Source organism: Leptonychotes weddellii, chromosome 6 (genome assembly GCF_054177405.1).
Source record: "Leptonychotes weddellii isolate Sample4059 chromosome 6, ASM5417740v2, whole genome shotgun sequence".
Lineage (NCBI taxonomy): Eukaryota > Metazoa > Chordata > Mammalia > Carnivora > Phocidae > Leptonychotes > Leptonychotes weddellii.
This window is the reverse complement of record NC_138374.1, coordinates 127,994,761-128,016,777: the sequence shown is the minus strand read 5'-3', so window position 1 is coordinate 128,016,777 and position 22,017 is coordinate 127,994,761. Positions and strand designations below refer to the sequence as shown.

The following is a 22,017-nucleotide window of genomic DNA, read 5'->3' as shown; positions in this document are numbered from 1 at the left end:
TGGTTGTCCTGTTCTCATTAATAAGAAGACAGTATACTGAAATACCGTTTTTCACCTGTTACATTGACAAAGATCCAGAGTTTAAGCATCTTTTGAAAAGTCTGTGGGGGAAGCAAGCACTTTCAAAACTTGCTAATCAGATTATAAAATAATACCACCTCTTTGGAGCACAGTTTGGAAATATCTAGCAAATTTACTAACACATATTACCTTTGACCTGGCAATTTCACTTGTAGCAATTTATCCTACTAATATACTCCCGCACAAACTGACAAGAGTATAAGGTTATTCACTGTATGATCATGTGGCGGCAGAAGAGTGTAGATGTCGCAGATGTCCATCAATAGGGGACTGGTTAAATAATTTACGGTGTGTCTGTACATGGGAATACTATGCAGCCTTTAAAAAATAAACTTCCTGGGGAATGAAGTCTAAGATATATGTTAAGAGAAAAAAAGTGTAGAGAAGTATGTGTATAATGTGCTACCATTTGTATAAGAAAAGGGGGGCAAAGGGGAGTCATGTATTCGCTTGTATGTTCACAAAGTATCACTGATCATACTGGTTGTTTCTAGAGGGAACAACTAGGAGGCTAGAGTACTAGAGTCAGAGAGAGACTTTGCAAAGAAGACCTTTTTAGATCTCTTGAGTTCTTAACCATGGGGATTTTCCTCTTTGTAATTATTTTATAAATAATTTTTCAATTAAAAATGAAAACACCTTCCAGTTCAAATGAAGGAAAGAGTATCAAGTTTATCAAATACTTTTACAGATTCGACAGTCATAAGCATCAGATAATTTTTTCTTTGCTGTGTCGCTGCAGATACCCTAGTGGTATCTCTGGAATTGGATTATTCACTAAATTTCCTAATAGTGAATCATTCCTGGAATGATCCCTGTGTGACAGTCTTTTAATGTCTTACTGGTTTATATGTGCTTATGTTAAAACTTTTTGCATTAATATTCAAAACTGAGATTAGTTTTGGTGGCTATTTTCTTTACGGGTCTTTGACATGTTTTCATAAGGAATATTATTGAGACTTTTAAAAAGAAATGGGAAGATTTCCTTTTCCTTTTTGTTCCCCCTCGTCCTTCAAGGCAGAAAGGCTGAGATGCAATACTTTCAATATTTTTGCATACACTGTAATTGAAGTTGTTACCCACAGGAAGAAGAAGGAAATACTTGCAAAACACAAAAAACTTCCTGGCTGCAAGATTGTGTTTTATCCCTGTCTCCAACCAATGATCTTATGGTTATAGCTCGAGGGCAAAAAGCGGTTTTTCTTGTGCGTAAGTACTCTTGTTATTTTCAGTGTACTTTATTCTAATGCATAGAGTAGGACAGAAATGGATTAGATAGAAAGAAAAAATGTTATTTATGTTGGATGCGTTGTATGGTGGTCTTATAGTCTATAGTGTATTTTACATATTGTATAACATTTTTTATTTGTGTGTGTGTGTGTATTTTCTTTCCTTCTTTCTATTGTTTGTTTCCTATTTTTCTTTCTTGACTGCTTATACTTGAACTGTGGCTCTGTTGCCCGTCAGAGGCCAAACTGATCATTGCCCAGTTCTTGCAAGGGGCAGTCAGAGCTAAAAAGGCTGCTGACACCTTTTTAGTAATAATGTGAATGAGGTGATTTTCAACTATAATTTGAAAACTCATTGGACTCTAGTTTCTTATTTGGGGCATACATTTTCGGTTCATAATTTTTGTTGAAGATTAAAATTAAGGTTTACATAAGATGAAAAACCTCACTGATCAAAATCAGATCATATATTAAATGGCTGTGGAGTGGTCTTAAAAGCAGGTTTATCCTCCTATAGCGTAAATCTAATAGAAAAGTGTTCTCTGTCATCTGAAGATGAAAGTCATTTTATAAATACAACAGATGGGGAGATGAGGTGGTATATAAGAATCAATAACTTTATTCTGCAAGAACTAGGACATTAGATGAATTTAATTGGAGGAAGGAGAGACTAAAGGCAAGTAAGTAGCCTGGGTTGAGTTTTATCAAAATCTTACAAAATTTTTTCTGTGTTTACCCAAACCCATTAATATAGAATAATTACATTCTGTACACATTCTAAAGGGAAACCATGAAATTCATAAATCACTGTTTAGTATACTATAGTTAAAGTGATTTTATATGATAACCTATTTTTTTCAGCAAAATGGAAATACAGCGATAAAGGAAAGGAAGAAATGCAATTTGCTATTGGCTGGAGTGGTTCTTTAAATGTCGAAGAAGGGTAGGTACCAGTTAATTTTTTTTGTTACTCTGTGCATTAAATGTGTATGTGAAATTGTTTTACTTATAAGTGAGAAGTTTCATCACTGGGATATTTAGTGACTATTCATCCCAACTTAGAGGTTATAGAGCATGATTTGGCCAGCAAATTTTAAATTTTACTCATGTGATTTCTTTTTTTTTTTTTAAACTCCTGTTTGCAGAGGAGATTTAAAGAAGAACTCAGAGAGAATCCCATTCTTTCTCGTTTTGTTGTTTCCTGTGTTCTTCATTACTAATTTTATTTATCCAAAAAGTCCAAGGCAGTCATTGTCTTCTCTGCTTGGGTAGCATTGGCCTTGTGCTTAAAGGGGACAGTGCTACATTAATTCTTAAAACTCACAAGTACTTCAGAAAGGCAAGTTGGTAAATTCACATTTCTAAATGACCCAGTAAGGTGGTTCTCTAGTGTGATTATATGAAGGAGCTGCTAACCTGGAACCTGTTTTCACCTAAATTTTTATGACTGAAAACTATCTGATGAGAATGAGTAAGATACTTCAGACTTTGGATTCAGATAAAAGACAACCAAGTGGAAGCCCATACATAGGACATGCTTGGCACATCATAGATACTCACTGGAATGTTTTCTCTCTTACCAAAATAAATGATAATATTTCTCCCTAAGTCATTTAGTCTAACCATTTTGAAGACATTTAATTTCTTTCAGAAATGCAAAGCAAACATAATGGCTCAATTACTTGAAAGACAACAAACAAAAAGATTAATTTTGTACAGTGGTTGCCTAATACGATGTATGAGGCAGGAGTGTTTATAGTATCTTGAATAAGGTGGTGATTGATGGGTCCTGAGGGTTGACAGGTTAAATTAAAGTCAGTAGGAGTTATTTTAATTTTGAGGCTTAGTCTCTGAGCTCCTGACAGATTTTTCAAGTCCACGTGTCACAAAAAGAATCTTTTAGGGAACATCCAGCCAAGCATGTGCTTGGAAATGGGTTATCTGGGGCAATTTCTGCAAAGTATCAAGGAAGAAGCCAACTAGTTGAAATGCATTTCGTCCCTAGAATATGTACTTGCAGGATTATGGTTTGCCTGTAATGTGACTGACATTCCTCCCACGCTCTGCCCAATCAGTGCTTAGCTGATGCAGAAGAGAGGGTACTGCAGGAAATGACTGGTGATGATTTGCTAGTTCTCAGTTCTCTGTATAATCAGTTGTGTACGGTAAAGTTTTTGCTTTCTCTTGTGCTTTTTATAACACAGAATGAAAAAATACTGTTTTTTATTAACTTCCAAGTGAATGTGACATTACCTTTCATGTGAATGATTTTTTTATTTTTTATTTTTAAGGGAGAGAGCAAGCATGCACACGTGCGAGGTAGGGAGAGGGGCAGGACAGAGGGGGAGAGAGAGAGAATCTTAAGCAGGCTCCAGGCTCAGCACGGAGCCCCATGGGGGCTCGATCTCATGACCCTGAGATCATGAGCTGAGCCGAAATCAAGAGTCAGATGCCGAACCAACCACACATTCATGTGAATGATTTTTATGATTCAACTTACTGTGGAGTTTTACTGTATTTTTACTTATGCCTTGAATAGAACTGGTCCACAGAGCTTATCTTCCACCGGTTGCCCTTTAACATTAAATTATAGGGAAATAAAAGTAATTAGTAAATTCATCAGGTAAGCATATGATTTTGTTTTCATTTTTAGAGAACGTGTAACCAGTGCTCTATGCATCCCACTAGCAAGCCAAAAGAGGTAAGGATAAATAAGTTATTCGTTTTCTTTGCTTTGATTTATGAGCTTATTAAGATCATAAACTTTGTTTGTAACAGGAGTTCCACAGGGCGTCCTGACTGGACCTGCATTGTGGTGGGCTTTACCTCAGGTTATGTACGCTTCTACACTGAGGTGAGTGGAGTGTTGAGCAGTTAGAAAACAGCACTTGGCTGGAATATCTAGTTATGCATCCCCATTATCCTTCTTTGTGACTAATTACCTGCCGCTTGGTAATGTGGAGTTGCTACTTCATGAGGGTGGAAGCAGGGCCTGGGGGGGTGGGGGAGTTGTGGTGGAAAGTTCTGGTAGCACTATAGAGAACAGAAGCTGTATTCTTCTGAAAGAGAGTATCTGATATCCATGGAAAACAGTGGGGGAAATGACACTCTTTGCCTGGTCATACCTGTTCAGGTCTACTGATGAGGAAATAAGCAGGGCTCTTCTCTGTGCTTCCTCCTAGAATGGTGTGCTCTTGCTTGCACAGCTTCTGAACGAAGACCCAGCACTACAGCTGAAGTGCAGGACCTCTGAAATCCCACGGCATCCTGGCGTGACTGAACAGGTAGCTTTATAAACGACTGTGTTCAGAGGGACCATGGCTTTACTTTGAAGTCGTGTTTTCTCTCTTTTTTAGGAAACTCACAGATATCTTTGTCTTGTGGCATAGTTAGCTGTACGGTTATGTTCTAGAGATACAGCCTATTTATAACTGAGTCAAGAACTCCAGTCTTGCTTTTACTTATTTAATGAAATACCCTACATTTTGTTCCACAATACAATAAAACACTTTAGTCAGAAGCCCAAAAGAGTTCCTTATTGTTGGAATTTGAGAGCGACTTAAGACACAGATGTGGTATATATGTTTTTTATTTGGATTTAGGTGTCAAAATTATACACAATAAAAGAAAAAAGTTCTGGCTATATTTATTTATTTATTTTTAAAGATTGTATTTATTTATTTGACAGAGATGTAGTGAGAGAGGGAACACAAGAAGGGGGGAGTGGGAGAGGGAGAAGCAGGCTTTCCGCTGAGCAGGGAGCCCGATGCGGGGCTCGATCCCAGGACCCTGGGATCATGACCTGAGCCGAAGGCAGACGTTTAATGACTAAGCCACCCAGGCGCCCCTCTGGCTTTATTTTTAATACTACTACTACATTGTACTTACCTGTTTCTCAGAAAGGCAGTGAAGTTTTTGTTTATAGTGGAAAATAGATTCACTGAACTGAAGATTTGGACAGAAAATGATTCTGTTTCGTATCTAAGGCTCTCCAAATGTACAGTTTTCACTTCGCAGGTGCTGTGTGAGAATTTGATAGTCTCACAGTAAAAAAAAATAATTGTAGAGCCACATAAACTAATATGCTCTTCTTTGGCTCACAGTATACATCGTCAAATGATGTAAATATGCCGGCCTTCTTTTTACTATCCTGCTTCCAAAAGGTTTAAAGTAAACAGATGCATGTATTGTGTACCTGTGTGGACTTAAATTGTATGAGGGATGGCCTGAAGCTATGGGGACTGGAGCTGTAGAAGAAACTTAATCTAGTAAGAGAGACTAGACTAATTCCTATTAATACCTTTGAATGAGTTAATCAATAATACAAAGCAGTACCTAGTCAACTGCTATTTTACATGGCCAGAATAGATTCTGTACAAGTGGGGGAAGGGGAGCTCAATTAGAATGAGGACAGTAAAAGAAACTTTCATTGAGCAGGCGAGATTTGAATTAAGCTGTGAATAATGGTTATATAATAGGAAAAGAGGGGGAAATATTTTAGGTAATCAGGAGAACCATGAAGGGAGATTCAAATGTAGGACTGTGTATGAGACAACAAAAGAAACCTAGGTCAGTAAATAGTGAGAAACTGTTGAATAGGCAGAGTGGCCACATTTTTCATAAATTTGAAAGCTGAATAAAAATCAGAATTGATTCAGATGAGCAGAGTGACTGAAGATGAGAAGGAAATGATATATCAAAGGGATATTGAAGGACTCTTTCTTCAGGAGGAACTGGAGTTTGAGAGTCTGGAATCGAGGAGGCTAGTTATCTGACTTTTTGAAGTTATCTGTATCAGACGTGCAGTGTTGGGACAAGACTCTGTAATGGCTGTGAAGAGAGAAAGGACCAGTCCAAAAATCATTTTACAGGAACAGTGGACATGACTGGTTATTGTATAAAGACCTAGTGAAGAGGAAAGTGAGTTGGCTCTAAGACATCCGTGCCAAGGAGTGCCACTGACAAAGTTGGAAGAGAAGACTGCTTTGGCAGTGAATTAAGGTTTTTAAATTTGATTTTGGACATGTTGAGTTTGAGGCGATGGTAGGAAATAAAATGAAAATACCGGGATGGCTGTAATGATACAGAATTCCTACACAGGTACAGAGACTAGATTGAAGAGTGTGGTTAAGTCCTAGATGACGAGGGAATTCTTCCAGGTGAAGGATACAGGAAAATAAAACTGAAGACTGAAAACTTAAATCTTAATAATATTCACCATCAGAAGATAGGAGAAATAAAACCACTGAATGAAATGAAGAAGGAGCTCTTGGAAATCTAAGAAGATAATCTGTTCATTAAAGATACTTCTCAAGAGCTGTTTTTTTATTTTTCTATTCTCTGGATAGTGGAGGTTCTTTAAACCCTTTAAGCTTGCTTATGTCTGTACTACTCTCTTGTTTTTAGAGCGGGTGGAAAAAAATCACTTTTAAATACTATTTGTGAGTCAAGAAAATCTATTAGTTGAAAAATAATTCTTACTGAAAGGAGACAGAAGTCTTTGTTGTTACTCTGTATTCTACATATGTATCTTTGGATCTGATACATCAACTTATACATCAAATGTACCTATTTGCTTCTTCTTCATTGTACTCCCACATCTACGAAAGATCACAGAGCAGATTTCCTGATTCAGTTCTGGGGGCAATGAGTGTAGTAGAAGTGACCGCAGGTCATTGCAAACGATTCCAAAGAGAGAAGACCTCTTTCTGGAATGTCAAAGAAGTTCCTTCTGTGTCTTCTGCACAAAGGTCTCTGTCATCTAGCATAATTTCTGCAGCTTTTGGACCATTGGTGTTCATATTAGTACCTTCTTCAGGAGGGCTTTCTGGTTTTGGAGATAACTGACTTGCTGGTGATTAGCTCCAAGTCAGTGAGGAGGCTCTTGGCCTGCTGTCGTGGTCAGTGGGCCATCCAAGCTTAGCCTTGCAAACCTGTCACATGAGCACCCATGCCACCTCCTTTCCCCTGGCTCCTCTCCCTCGTGGCCCACAAATCTCTCTTAAAAATGGAAACAGCCTACTGGTTCAGTAGAAAAAAGGACAGGACCGTTCTCACAAGAAGAAATATAATTGGTCAAAAAGCGTATGATAAAATTTTGAATGTAAATAATAACCTAAGAACTATAAACCACTACATTTGGATAATTTTTCACCTTTCATATTGACAAAGATCAAGATTTACAAAACTGTTAGCGACAGTATGGAGAAACAGGCACTCTTGTGTATTGGTGGAAGTGTAAACTGACAGGTACTTTCTTGAGGGCAATTTAATAATATGAATGAAAATTGAGAATACTCTGTGACCCAGAGATCCAGTTGAAGAAATATATAGCAACGTGAGAAGATATACACAGAAGAATGTTTATTGCAGTGATGTTTATAATAATGAAAATGTATTAATTCATTCATAAATATTTAGTTACTGCCTATTGTGTGCCCAGCCCAGTTCTAACCACTGAGAATTCCTTGGGGAACTAGACACCCCAGGGATCCTCCTATCATGGAGCTTTTAGTTTGGGGATGGTGGAGAGAAACCAGCAATAGACAACTAGAGATAGTAAGATAGTTCCAGTGTCTGATAGGTGCTAGGAAGGAAATAATCATGTTGATGAGATGGTAATCAGGCAGGAGAACGGAGGTGCTGTTTGATTTAGAGGCTCGGGAGCAGCCTCTCTGTGGGACTACATTAGAGCTGAGAACTGAATGATCAAAAGAATTAGGCAGGTGACAATCTGGGAGGTAAGGTCCAGGCAACATTCAGAGCACTGAGATGATGATGGTCATTGTTCAAGGAGCAAGGCGGGGGGGGGCAGGGAGAGGTGAGATGACCTTAGAGATGGGTACCCCATCTTGCAGGCCTAGGTAAAGAGGCCAGGCTTTTTTTTTTTTTTTTTAAGATTTTATTTATTCATTTGAGAGAGAGAGCACAAGCAAGGGGAGAGCCAAGGGGGAGAGCGGGAAGCAGGCTCCCCGCTGAGCAGGGAGCCCAACATGGGGCTTGATCCCAGGACCTGGAGATGATGACCTGAGCCGAAGGCAGACACTCAACCATCTGAACCACCCAGGCACCCCTAGGCCAGGCTTTATTCTGAGTGCAGTAAGAAGCTGTTGGAGAGCCTCAGTCAGCAGATTGGTTTGATGTGCTGTGTCTCCCAAACTGAATGTCCATCACTAAGAGCTCATTCACTATAATTTGGAACATATGATCCAGGACTGCGGAGCCACAACAGAAAATGATTTGCTCACTAACTGAAAAGGAAAAATATCATTGACCTATTGAGTAATAAAAAGCACGTTATACTGTATACTTTTATATATTGTTTGTATTTGCACAATGACTATATTTCATTTTTATGAAATTTGTACTTTTTTTTTTGTTAATCTTACCACCTATCCTGAAAGCATTATATATCATGTATAAAAAGCGTATTTGAAAAGAATTTTAAGTACTTGGGCAAAAGGCATTCTGAAATTAATTTTTCCTTTATTTTTACTTTTCCTTTGCCTGATAATGTCTTGTGCGATGGGTGGTTGACAGTTATTTCTGTTTTTCATTAATATTTTCGTAGTATTTTCTATTTTTCATTAATCCTGACATTCAGCTCTAATACAAAAGTAGATAAGTTCTTTTGGCAATGATGAAAATATATTATTTCCTTCTTTCTTATTTTAATAGAATGAAGAGTTGAGTATCTTATATCCAGGTGCCATTGTGACTATTGATGGATTTAGCCTTTTTCAGTCTCTTCGTGCTTGTCGAAATCAGGTAGCAAAAGGTAATTTTTTGGCGAGACGGATCTAACTTCTAACGTCTTACTTAATTTAACCTACTTAGAGAATTAAACATGTGCTCGACATTAAAAAGGCCTCTGTACTAGATTTACAGAAAAAAACCCTGCTACTGTAGAGATGGGAGTGCATTGTTGGGTAGATTGCCTAGTAAGATAAAGGCAAGGACTGAAAATCTACTCTCTACATATTGGGGTAAGGGAACCAAATTTCTCACTAGATCAGCAGCTCTCGGGCTGGTGTGCTAGAATCCTGTGATTCTGCATTGCTTCCATCCTCACTGAGGGTAAAGATACCACTGTGTGCAGGGGGAGTTTTCCCCTTGGCAGGCATGACCCAACAGGGAGTCAACACCAGCTTCTTTTTGCTAACCTGGAACACTTCTGAATGGACTAGTTAGAGGCCTGAACAATGTGTATATGGGCAACTACATTATTTCCAGACTTGGGGGTGAAAAGGGCCCAAATAAGAGTTCTTACTCTTACTGCTCAGAGTTTACCTTTGGAAGAGAATACAGAGCAGAGTTGTATTTCATCAAATTCAAGATGCCATTGTTTGTAGATGCACTGGTATTTTATGTACCACAAAGCAGCAAAACTGCCAGAGAAAAACACATCATCGATTTTACGATCCCAATTTTAGAAAAGCCTTAATTAAACACAGTGAAAATACCAGGACTAGTGTAGACTTCCTCCTTTTCTTCTGGGTTTGGGTAGAGGGGCCTTAATGGCCCTAAAACAAAGTTTGTTTTGTTTGCAGATTGATGTGATTGGTAAAATCCTGAAGTTTTGGTTATGTGGGTCTTTAATATTACATACTTTTCTATTAGGCCAGAACTTGTTTGAATTTTTATACCTATTTTCATAATCTTTTAAATTATTTAAATTTAGGCACAATAAGCATTATTATCTTGAGGTTACTTAAAGTAGTCACCATTAATATGTATACCTACAGAGCCTGGCAGTTTTCTGCAGGTAAGAATTCAGTCAATGAAATAAACTAGAAATAGATGATTATGATTGGTATTGTCAGCCATTTAATTTTTATTATTTTTGAATTCCTGTTTATTTGTATGTTTAAGACCATAAGACCATTTTGTCTCCTAGGAAGGCAGTAAGCCATTTAGGGCCCTCTTATTGTAAGTTGCTCTAAAAAGAATTCTGATTGCATAGCCAAGAAATTGTTGTGCTTTTTATTTCCACATATAGGGAAATTCTCTTTTCTTGGCCTTACTGTCAAATCTGAAGTGCTTAGAGGAATATATTTTTACTTATAATAGTACTTTCTAGAATAAACAACCAGAATCCAGCTGTATTCTTTTTGGTTTTTTGTATGCTAGGTGTTTTTTGTTGTTGTTTTTGTTTTTTAAGATTTTATTTACTTGAGAGAGAGTGAGCACAAGCAGGGGGAGCAGCAGAGGGAGAAGCAGGCTCCCCACTCAGCTGGGATCATGACCTGAGCTGAAGGCAGGCACTTAACCGACTGAGCCACCCAGGCGCCCCCAGCTATATTCTAATATGTAGCATGAGAATTTACTGATAAATAGGACCTTGTGCCTGATCCTGTGGCAAGAAGTGTAATAATTGCTTTTTCTTTCATTACTCACTAGGCAGAAATACTGAGCAGTGACGGGCATTTTATTCATTCTTTCTAGCAATGCTATTGCTGTTAACGTGTCTTTCTATCAAGGCTGGCCGTGGTTACTTGCCTTACGGACCTTGCTGTCTGGGCGCTCCTGCCCGGCATATCATCAGGTTTTTAGTTTTTCACCAAGTTAAGGCACTATTAGCTGTTCCCAGGATTTTATCCACTGTCTTTCTCAGGGGGAAGAAATTAGCTTATTTGTCATCAGTTGCAGTTTGAATTCACCTTAAATTTTAGTAATAGTCTAGGGTTTTTAATTACCTTCTCCAATTACATTGAATTTTCCAAAAATCTCTTGTGACAATCAACTTACCCTTAATGTTTGCATTTTACACGTATTGTCTTGGCATGAATAAAGTTCACTTTAACCTTGTTTACATTGCCTTGCCTCATTATTATCATTTAAGCTTTAGAGTAATAAATCAAGTTATTCCATTTTTAATGGGTTTTTGTAAAACTTCATCCATTATAGTTTGGATTGTTTGCTTTTTGTCTTTAACAGCTGCGGCATCGGGCAATGAGAACATACAGCCTCCACCATTAGCTTATAAGAAATGGGGCCTCCAAGATATTGACACTATTATTGATTATGCTAGTATTGGTAAGCATTACTAGTTCAAATTTTTATGCAATTTATTTTTTTTACTTTTTAACTGATGGGTCTCATTTATTAGAAATGTACATTTATTCTTATGTGAAAAGAAAATGCATCGCCTTTAGTGAGACATTTGGAAGTTACCCCAGACTTACGGATTATGATAGGTGTATGTGTTTAAGAAGTGGTAGCAGTTTTAATAATTATGTCTACAGCAGTATCGAGCAGTTTTAAGTCTTTCACTATTTGTCTGAATTTTTTTTGCGGATAAGTTTAATCCGTGTAATTACCATATAGATCAGTCTTCTAAAAATATAACCTTTAGACCAGCAGAATATAGATAAAAACAGATTTCTCCTTGCAAGCATATTTGAAGACTCACTCTGTTGGGCATTGGGAACACAGAAATGAAAAGACATGGTCTCATCCAGGAAGCGTGAGTTGAGTTGGAAGACACATGTGAAAACAATTGCAGGACTACAACAGTAGTGGACGAGGGGACCAGCGGGAATGGGAGCAGAGAAGCCCCAGACACTGAGGGAAAGAGGGAGCAGGAGGCTGACTCCGGTCTGACATTGGAAGAATGAGTAGGACTTGACCAGGAGAACAAGCCCAGAGGAGGCATCTGGTCGACCTGTACACAGCCTGGGGGTGGCGGCACAGTGTCTGCTGTAAAACTAATGGGCACTAAGGACCACTGGCAACAAGCGTGTAAACAGGACTCAGATTTTGACGGGCTTTGTATGCTGTGCAGAGAATTTAGATCTTTCTCCTAGCAGCATTGAGAGCCATTGAAGAATTCAGAGCAAGAGAATGGTGTTACCACTTGGCCTGTTAGAAAAATCACTTTGGTGGAACTTTTTAGAGGCTGTAATATAGGGGTCAAGACTAGAAACTAGGCACAGTAAGGAAGCTGTAATTATCTTGGTAAGAAGTAATCAGTTTCTGAATTAAGGTAGTAGAAATGGGGGCAGAGAAGAAAATACTACTTAAAAATTGTTTTTTTCCTGTGTATCAATATATGCTTGTTAAAAAATTCAAATAGTACATAAATATATAAAAAGAAAAAGAAAAAATATCCCCTTAGCCCTACCATCCAGAGATACTCACCATTGGCATTTTGGTAAGCATCCTTACAGACTTGTGTGTGAAATGCATGTGTAATATATATATGGTTATATAGAGAAATAGGTTTTCAAAAATAGGATTATATCATAGCAACTGTATTATAGCTCTTTTCTAATCAGTGTATTTAAAGAGCCTTTCAATCAATTTTGCTGACACCCATTTTTATCAGGGTCCTAATAGAAGACAGATGGCGCCCTTGAAATAGGACAGTTGAAACACGTTTTATTTATAGAGAAGCTGTCTAGAAAGATGTGGTGTTGGAGAACCACAAGGGATGATAGAGCATCTCAGGGCTTCTTAGCAGCCCAGCTGTTGACCACTCCTAGGCCAAACAGGGTGAGGGCCTGGAGCAGTTCCAGAACTTGGAGATGACGAGTAGAATCAGCATCTTAAGAGCAGGTTGACTTTTGCACAAATGTCACAGGGAAATAGGTATCCTGACTTCAGCTTCCTTTCTGTCTTTGCTCTCCTGATGAGACTTCCCATTGTCTGAACCCAAGTGGAGGTCACCATAATGTATACACACTGGCCCCTGGGAGTGGGTGGGTAGAAAAGGAACGAATATGAATCCACAGAGTCAGACAGAAAATACCTGACACACAGATCTCTTTGTTTATTGTTGCATAGTTCTCCTATGGAATACTCTGCAATCAGCACTTTACTGGTAGACAGTTTGTCTTTACTTTTGCTGCAAAATTCCGAAGTGTTGAGTTCAGTTCAGGGTAGCTTCCCTGTTCTGTTAATTGAACTTTGGAACATTGAAACAGGCTAGGAAAAATGATTGGATAGAAAATATTATTCTATTCATTTATCTCCCAGCCTACGAAATGATTTAAAAAAAAGGTACAATGGGGAGGCGCTTGGGTGGCTCAGACGGTTGGGTATCTGCCTTTGGCTCAGGTCATGATCCCAGGGTCCTGGGATCGAGCCCCACATTGGGCTCCCTGCTGAGTGGGGAGCCTGCTTCTCCCTCTGCCTGCCGCTCCCCCTGCTTGTGCTCTCTCTGTCAAATAAATAAAATCTACAAAAAAAAAAAAAAAGTACAATGGACTTTATTTTGCAAAACTTTATGTAAAGTTTTGATGAATTCATTCAACAAATAAGTGAATACCTATTATGTCCTAGGTGTTAATTAATAATGGAGCTAGAAATACAAGGCAGACAGGACCCTACCCTGATGAAGCTTACATTCTGGTGATAGGCAGACACACAGTGAACAATGGAACCAAATGAATAATTTGGTAATATCAAAATGTTGGTATGTATCATGAAGAAAATAAGCAGAGGGTTATGATGGAGAGTAAAGAGAGAGGGCACATCAGGTAGACTGGTGAGGAAAGGTCCCTCCAGGGAAGTGACATTCAGACTGAGATATAAAGGATGTGAGAAGGAGCTAGCTATGTGAAGAGGTGTAGGAAGAGCATTCTGGGCAGAGGAAGCAGCAAAGAGATAAGCCTGTGGAGCTTCAGAGTCCTGAGAAACAGGAAGGAGGTCCATAATGACTTGATTGTTAAGAGTAAGGGTCAATGGGACAAGGTCAGGTTGGAGATGTAGACTAGGGTCAGATCACATAGGGTAAGGAGTTTGGATTCTATTCTAAATATGGTGGATGTCATTGATGGAGTCTAGGTACGGGATATTTAAAATTATCCTTCTGACCTGCTGCTTAGAGAGAGGCTTGTAAAATAAAAAGTAAAGGCAGGAAGACCAGGAAGGAGTTTGTTGCAGGAGGGGAGAATGACGGCTTTGCCTACAGTCGGAGCAGTGGAGTTGGAGAGGGGTAGACAGAATTAACATATTTTGCACTTGGAGAGGGATGGATTTGAGAAATAAGAGAAAGGAAAGAATCAAGGATTTCTTAGTTTTTATCTTATTATTTATTTTAAGGATTTCTTAGTTTTTAAATTTGAGAAAAGAGTGGATGATCAAACTTTACTAAAATGAGAATAAGGAGAAGGAAGAGGTTTGAGGTGGGCAGATTGGAGTTATGTTTTTTACAGGTTAACTTCTGACACAATTCCACATTCAGATGGAGGTGTCAAGTAGGCAGTTAGACATACATGTCTAAAGTTTAGGGAAGAAGTCCAGATTGTTGATAAAAATTTGGGAGGAAAAGGTTGACTGTGGAATGCTTCATAGAATCCAAGAAAGGGAGAAGGTCCACTGGATTTGACAACGTAGAGCTCTTCATTAAGTCTGATGTGAGCACTTTTAAGTGGTGGACCAGTGAGGATGAAAGCCAGATTGGAGTAGGTCGGAGAAGAAATATTTCCACCCCTACTTTCAAAAATTAGAAACACAAGAACAAGAAGCTATGTCACAGCATTTCCATTTTTATGTCCAGTCTTGACCTCTTCCTTAAAATTTATACTTTTTCCAGTGCCTGCTGAACTTGTCCACCTGAGTATCCAAACTTAACATATCCAAAACAGAATTCTCGATTTCCTCCCCTGAACCCTTTCCTCCTTTTTTTCTTCTATATCCTCTCTTCTTTTGCTCACACCAAAAGATTCTGAGTCATCCTTGACCCCTCTTTTCCTCATGTTTTCATCCAGCCTCCCATTTGTCTCTTCCGGCACGGTAGACCCTATCTGACCACCGCTCATCTCCATCACTGTTAGCGCTGTGGTCTGAGCCACCATCCTATCTTGCCTGAACTATCGAGGGAAAAAACATTCTAGCTGGTCTTTCTGGTTCCTTTCTTCCGTCTCTAAACTCTGTTCACCAGTTAGTAGCTAATAGCCTTTTGAAATGTAAGTCATGTTTTTGTCACTCTTCTGCACAAAATGTTATTTATAGCAGCTTCTCATCTTAATAAAATCCAAAGGCTTTACAGAGGCATACCAGGCCTGACATTGCCTGGTTTATGGTACATCTTTTACCTTATCTTCTTTAGTATCCCTGCTCCGTGTGTTCCACCATGCTCGTCTCCTTGTTGTTCCTGAGATGCACCAAGCATCCTCCTGCTTGAGAGCACTTGTGATTGTTGCTCCTTCTGCCTGGAACATTTTACCTAGCTAGCCACATGGCGCTGTCTCACTTCATTCAGGTCTCTGCTCAAATATTTTGTCAAAGAAGTCTTCTTTGTCTACAATAATCTACTGTAGTCTACTGTAATAGACCTAGGAAATTATCCAATGAGTTTGACTTTATGGAAATTTATATTAAGATTTAAATTAATATAAATATTTTAATAATGATATTTAATACTTAATAGTTTAATATTTAATAAAGTGTATTTCAAATTAGTGTTCTATTTATATAAATATTATATTTTAATATGCATTTTAAACTAAATTATAATTTATAATATAAATTATGTTAATATTTATACTAAGGTGTTGCAAAGTGTGGAAAGGCCTCAGATGTTCAGGAAATACAAAAAAACCTCACAACTAAGGAAATGTAATTACAGTAGGCAGCTTATCTCAGCAGTGAGTAATATTTACATCATTCTTAATAATGAAAACAGTGAATGTGAATTTAATAAAAAAATTGAAATATGTGTATACTGGAAGGATAAGGTGGGAGGAAGAGAGACTGTCATTATGCTATATCCTCATTTACCTTAAATCAGTGAAAAGTAATGCTAAGATTGGTGACTCAAAGACAACGGTCCTCTAGATCCCACCATTTGGCCACAGTATAGAGAGCAGGACCGCATGTTAGATAACAGCCCAGGGGTTTAGTCAGCAAGCTGTAGACTGTGGGAGAGGAGTGTCACGGAGGCATGGGAGTTGGGGGTCGAGGAGGACAGTAGGATTTGGGGCTGGTCTTGGATGCCCATTTGTTTGTGAGCCTTACTCTGAAATCCAGGTGTATTTTTTTTCCCCCCTGGCAATACTCAGCTGTTCTGCTGTAAACAGCAGAGAATGCAGAAAGTTTAGGTCATCCAGGTTAGGATTCAGCCAGGTTAGTATGTGAGAGAGACACAGGGCAATTGTAGGTAGGTGTATGCAAGAGAATGATTATGATGGAACACAAATCTAAGCCAGATAAGAAGGGAAGTGAATGCGGAAGTTGCTTGATAGTGAAAAAATAGTAGGATTAATGAAACTCTTGATGAAATTGTGGAATTATTACGGGGGTTACTAGAGTAGGATAGAAAGCTAAGAGGAGGTTGTCAAAAGGTGGTATGCTTGAAACCAAGGTTTCAAAGGCTGTAGAGTTGACAACAGGATCTAGGGTGTGTGTGGCACTGAAAGTGAATGACTGAAATTGTGGGAAGGGGAAGATCATAGTGGTAAGGATGGAAAGAACTGATCAGCCATCTCTTTAGAATAAATTAGAATAAACCCACTTAAAATTTTGGATACATATTGGGAAGTTGTCCTCTGGATAGCTTGTAGCAATTTATACTCCCATCTATCGTATGTGGGAGTACAGAGAGAAGTTATTTTAAAACTTAAATTCCGATTTATATGCAGCACAATTCACCCTTTGATTTCATTCTGGTAAAGTCAGGCCAAACTTATGCAAATTTTTATCATGTAGTAAAAACATTTTGTATATTGAGTCATGAATTCATTCATGAATGTGAGCCAGGCATTCTGATCTTTTGGAATAGTCCAGCTTCTGCAACAGTTATTTCATCACTTTAATCCGTAAGTCCAGCAAATGGTTTGCTCATGAACTCCCTAAAAGTATTTCCTTTCCCAGGACTCTTCTTTAGGAACAATGTGTTTTTGACCATTTGCAGACAAAGTAGAGGCAACACCTGTATATGAAAATTCCATTCTACAGTGTATTTGAGTTCAGAACTTCCCAACTGGTTATCCTCATGTACCATATGAGTACCCAGGTACCATATGTGTGCCTGAGTCCACATAGGTTGGAATCTTAGCAGTACATCTTTACTCTCTCTAAGCTTATTCCCCGCCCCCGCCCCCGCCCCCCCCCCGGCTTTCTCTCCCTGCCACCCAGGTGAATTTACATGACCTTGGTTTTTCCTCTGCTGCACATAGGCATGTGGGTGCCAGCATTCAGTCTGTCTGCTTTTGCTCTTAGAGCCTTGGGGAAATGAAAAGTTAACTCTTCCTTAGAAAAGGTGGGGGATTTCTGGACTACAAAGCAAAGGTTTGAAAGTGTTTGTTTTTGCTGTGTTGGGAGGGGTACGGGAGCAAAGATGCTCTCTCACCTTTTTGGTGGGAGTGTAAATTAGCACCACCTCTATGGAATGCAGTAGAACAGTATTTAATAAAATTTTTAAAAACGTGATCCCCTCTGAGCCCACACTTCTGTATAAGAATTTTCCATACAGAGAGAGTTCTGTAGGTGCACAAAGACATATCAAAGATGTATATACTGTAGCATTATTTGTAGTGGCACAAGATGGGAAGCAACCTAAATGTCCATCAGTAGGTCAGATCAGTTACGGTATGGCCGTACAGTGGGATGTTCCGAGTGATCGAGAAGAATGAGGCATGTCTCTTTGGTATTTTATTAAATGAAAAAATTGACTTGGTGTGCTATCATTTATGTATGTACAGCATCTCTGGACAGCAGCATAAGAGACTGTCTCAGTTCGGGCCTCTCAGAACTGACTGATACCTCTAAGTAAGGCAGACTATACTTTTTGTACTGTTTGAATTTTGTGTCTGTTAAAAAATTAATATTTAAATTTTGTTTTTAGTATTTTATGGCTTAGAGGAATAGATGGCACTTTTAATATCTTACGAATATTTTATGACATTGATTTTGTAGCTTTTAAAAATGACTTTTATCCGTTAAATAAAACTAAGCAGTTTGCGTCTTCGAATGGAGTTGACGTAAAAATTTAATGACCTAAAATGACAGCGTCGTTTTAGTGCATTCCGCTCACATGTTGTTGCTGTTGTTGTTTTAAAATAGGTATTATGACTTTGTCCCCTTTTGATCAAATGAAGACTGCCTCCAATATAGGTGGATTTAACGCAGCAATTAAAAACAGTCCACCCGCCATGTCTCAGTATATCACTGTCGGGTCCAATCCATTTACCGGCTTCTTCTATGCTTTAGAGGTAAGAGTTTCCTCACTGATCATGAGTGAGGCCTCTCTTGGTTTTTCAGTTTGTCTACAAATTGGATATTGTGAGTTAGCCTTAGAAAGATTCATCAGTTTACATTTCTAAGTTTCATTGGAAGCTAAAACTAGTCTCCGCTGACTTTCTTCTAAATTCTTTAGGTGAACTGAGAAGGTACTAAAGTCAGCGTAAAACAAACTTCTCTGTTTCTGATGCCCCAGGTTCTTAGTTGATTTGTCTTTAAATATTGATGCAGTCATCAGCAGCTCAGGGGTGTGAATGTCGGCCCACCAGGGATTTGAGTAAATCAGGAATTGTAAAGCTGCCGACTATAGTAGATGTAAGTGGTGAAAATTGATTTTGTTCCTAAGGTAGGGGACCGTTAGGTGCTGGACTTGGTGTCTCTTATTTCTCGCTTAAAAAAACCAGCCTTCTCAGAATTGTCCAGACTATCTCTTTACTTTAATAAAAATATATATTAAAAAGAGAGAGAGAGAGGGACAGAAGCCAGTTGTATGTAGATAGGAAATCCATAGCCCTGCTAGAATAATGCCATCTTACTGTCCTAGTTTAAACTTTTTAAGTTAATTACAATTTAAGGAGGGAAATCCTGAAGACAAAATAGACAACAAGCAATTTTACTGTTAAACTGTAGAGTTAAAACTTTTGATTATATTGCTGCCTCCTAAAACAAAGCTTTTACTGTGTGGTCTGAAAGATGCTGAATATTTTTGCTAGTCCAGGCTTTACAGCTTTTCATAACTTTTAAAAGTAAGCCTTGTGTAGAAAGCATGTTTTGTTTCTTTGTCAGCTGTTCAGTTTTCTCTTTCCTGTGCCCTGTTTTCCAGGGAAGCTCCCAACCATTACTGTCTCACGTGGCGCTGGCGGTCGCAAGTAAACTCACTTCTGCTTTATTTAATGCTGCCAGGTAATTTTATCACAATTCCGTGTAAAGTCATTTGATATTACCTGTATATCTGTAAAATTATCTGCTTGCTTTTACCATCTGTTTTGGTCGCCTGCACATGAAAATGCTAGGAGCGCTGCTTTTATTCTCCATTTTCTTTCTGTTCAGTGGTTGGCTTGGTTGGAAAAGCAAGCACGAAGAAGAAGCAGTGCAGAAGCAAAAGCCAAAGGTGGAGCCAGCCACCCCGTTAGCTGTCAGGCAAGTCTGTCACGCTCCTCTCAGGTTTTCGTATTTTAAAAAGTGTGCTGTTAAATTTATGGTCTTTCAGTGTGCTCAGTTGATTGGTCGATCTCATGAGTTTTTGGAGCTGCTGTCACAATATAAACTCCATGAGGAGAGTGGTTCTTGCCTGTTTTGTTCACAGCTGCCTCCCTGTCCTATAGTAGGTGCTCAGTGTGTATTTGCCGAGTGTGATTTTTTACAGATACCTATAATCTGAGCTTAAGTTGCAAGAAAATTTGTTTTGTGAGAGCTGTTGAAATTTTTTAAAGAGCTTAGATAGTTTATCAGTAAGCTGTATAGACTTAAAAAGTGCTTAGTGATTTCTTTAAAAAACATAAAAACAAGGAGTCCCATGCATTCAAGCACTCTTCAGAATGCAGGGTTGTGCTTTTTTATTTACTTCAGTTGTGCTAGAGGATAGTGTATGTGTCAGGTTTTGGGATGAGAGAGTGTGATTTTTGCTTGATCTTGTTTTAAAATCATTTTTATTACCTAATATAAAATACCACTAGGAAGGGAAACAGAATCCTCCCCCGCCTTGTAGATGTTCTTCATTTAAGAGATATAACTAATTATCTGTTATTAAAATTTATTGAAGATGAGCCTCTAAGGTTTTTTTCATCTTTTTAAAAATATGATAACATCTCAGATATTTTCTAAATTCACTGAAGAATCAAGAAGTAAGCCAGATGGCTCTGTGCTTCCAAATAAATTAACAGCATTGGGGCACCTTGTCTCAGGGATTTCCCTCCTAACAAGTGCACCTCTCCTTTCAGAGGACCTCTTTCCTTTTATCTTACAGTTCCAGTAAGATTGGTTCTAGACCAAGAACATTTGAGAGATAATTATTTAGAAGAGGGGAAATTCTTCAGGCAGATACAGGGATGTCAGCAGGATATGATATCTAGCAGAAAGAAGAGATTAGAAATATGAACTTAGACAAAGATGCCTGTGTAGGAGCAAAATATTCCAAAATTTAATTGGTTATGAGGGTACTGTTTCCTATGATATAACAGTTAATCAAGAAAAGATAGTTATACTTGATATTCTCTAAAAATATAAGATTGGATATTTATATAGAAAATTTATGAAATAAAACTTAGGTGTTTTTATTTTATAATGGAAGAAACTTCTTAGGCATTTTGTGTTGCAAAATGTCTGGTGTAATTAGTTATTAAATTAACTATTAACCCATGCAGGATTTCTGTTTCTTTATATAAAAGCAGATTTGACCTATTTTGTTTATGCAGTTCGTGATTCTGTCATCTTTTTCTAGACGGGAATTTGATTTGAGCTTTTTATTTTCTTTTACATAACAGATTTGGACTTCCAGATTCTAGACGCCATGGTGAAAGTATATGTCTGTCTCCATGTAACACACTGGCAGCAGTAACAGATGATTTTGGCAGAGTAATTTTATTGGATGTAGCTAGAGGAATTGCAATACGCATGTGGAAAGGTACTTCCTTATAAAAATCCAGAAAAAAATGTTAATTTGCTTTTTACCCCAATAGTTGAGCAATATTATCGTCCTTCAGCTTCTGGTGGACAATACTGCTTAATTCGTTTATGTTTATGCTATCGTTTTTTTTTTTTTTTTTAACATGAACTCTTGTCAGTAACACTTGATTTAGTAGTCCAATTGTTCTATCCTTTAAGTTTGATTAATTTATAGGCACTTTTAATTCTCTTCCTTGTGTACTTTTCATTTCTCACTGTCATTGTTAAATTCCTGAAGTCGGTTTCTTGCCTCTGTTACATTCATTCCACATCACAAGGTCATGTTTAAATCAGATGTTCTCTTCAAATCTAGAATGCTAAGTTTGTCAAACTAAAGATGGCAAAAACCCATCTTTGCTGACTTGACTTCCACATCTGTATGCTTGGATCAATTTACTTAAGTTTCTTAGGAGTCTGTCAGTTAGGAGCTGTAGTTAGCTGCTAATAAAAGACCCAAGTTCAGGATTGATATAATATGCCCATGACATCCTCAGGAACCCAGTTTAACTTCCTGAGCTTCCCCACTCAAGGTTATTTCATGGTTCAGATGGCTGCTGGAGCTCCAGCCTTGCTATCTGCAATCCAGGAAGGAAGAAAGGAAGAGGAAGAACTACCAACGGAGTCAGTCCACTTTGAAGATGATTTCCTCCCAAGCTTTTTCTTTTCTTTTTTTTTTTTTTTAAAGATTTTATTTATTTATTTGACAGAGAAAGACACAATGAGAGAGGGAACACAAACGGGGAGTGGGAGAGGGAGAAGCAGACTCCCTGCCGAGCAGGGAGCCCGATGCGGGACTCGATCCCGGGACTCCAGGATCATGACCTGAGCCGAAGGCAGTCGCTTAACCAACTGAGCCACC

General features: G+C 38.3%; 1 protein-coding gene and 1 non-coding gene across 2 annotated transcripts in view; both read left to right on the top strand.

Moving 5' to 3' along the window:
• Positions 1-22,017, top strand: part of RAB3GAP2 (RAB3 GTPase activating non-catalytic protein subunit 2) — a 77,299-nt gene that overhangs the window by 30,929 nt on the left and 24,353 nt on the right. The window contains exons 3-13 of the mRNA XM_081823210.1: positions 1,167-1,290; positions 2,172-2,253; positions 3,964-4,011; positions 4,089-4,164; positions 4,493-4,594; positions 8,988-9,087; positions 11,247-11,345; positions 18,318-18,466; positions 19,318-19,397; positions 19,545-19,627; positions 20,971-21,122. Coding sequence (XP_081679336.1) covers positions 1,167-1,290; positions 2,172-2,253; positions 3,964-4,011; positions 4,089-4,164; positions 4,493-4,594; positions 8,988-9,087; positions 11,247-11,345; positions 18,318-18,466; positions 19,318-19,397; positions 19,545-19,627; positions 20,971-21,122 — 1,095 coding nt within the window. The remainder of the gene's footprint in view (positions 1-1,166; positions 1,291-2,171; positions 2,254-3,963; positions 4,012-4,088; positions 4,165-4,492; positions 4,595-8,987; positions 9,088-11,246; positions 11,346-18,317; positions 18,467-19,317; positions 19,398-19,544; positions 19,628-20,970; positions 21,123-22,017) is intronic.
• Positions 13,164-13,295, top strand: LOC115944753 (small nucleolar RNA SNORA36 family). The gene has a single exon (XR_004079263.1). It is a non-coding gene; the product is annotated as a small nucleolar RNA SNORA36 family (small nucleolar RNA).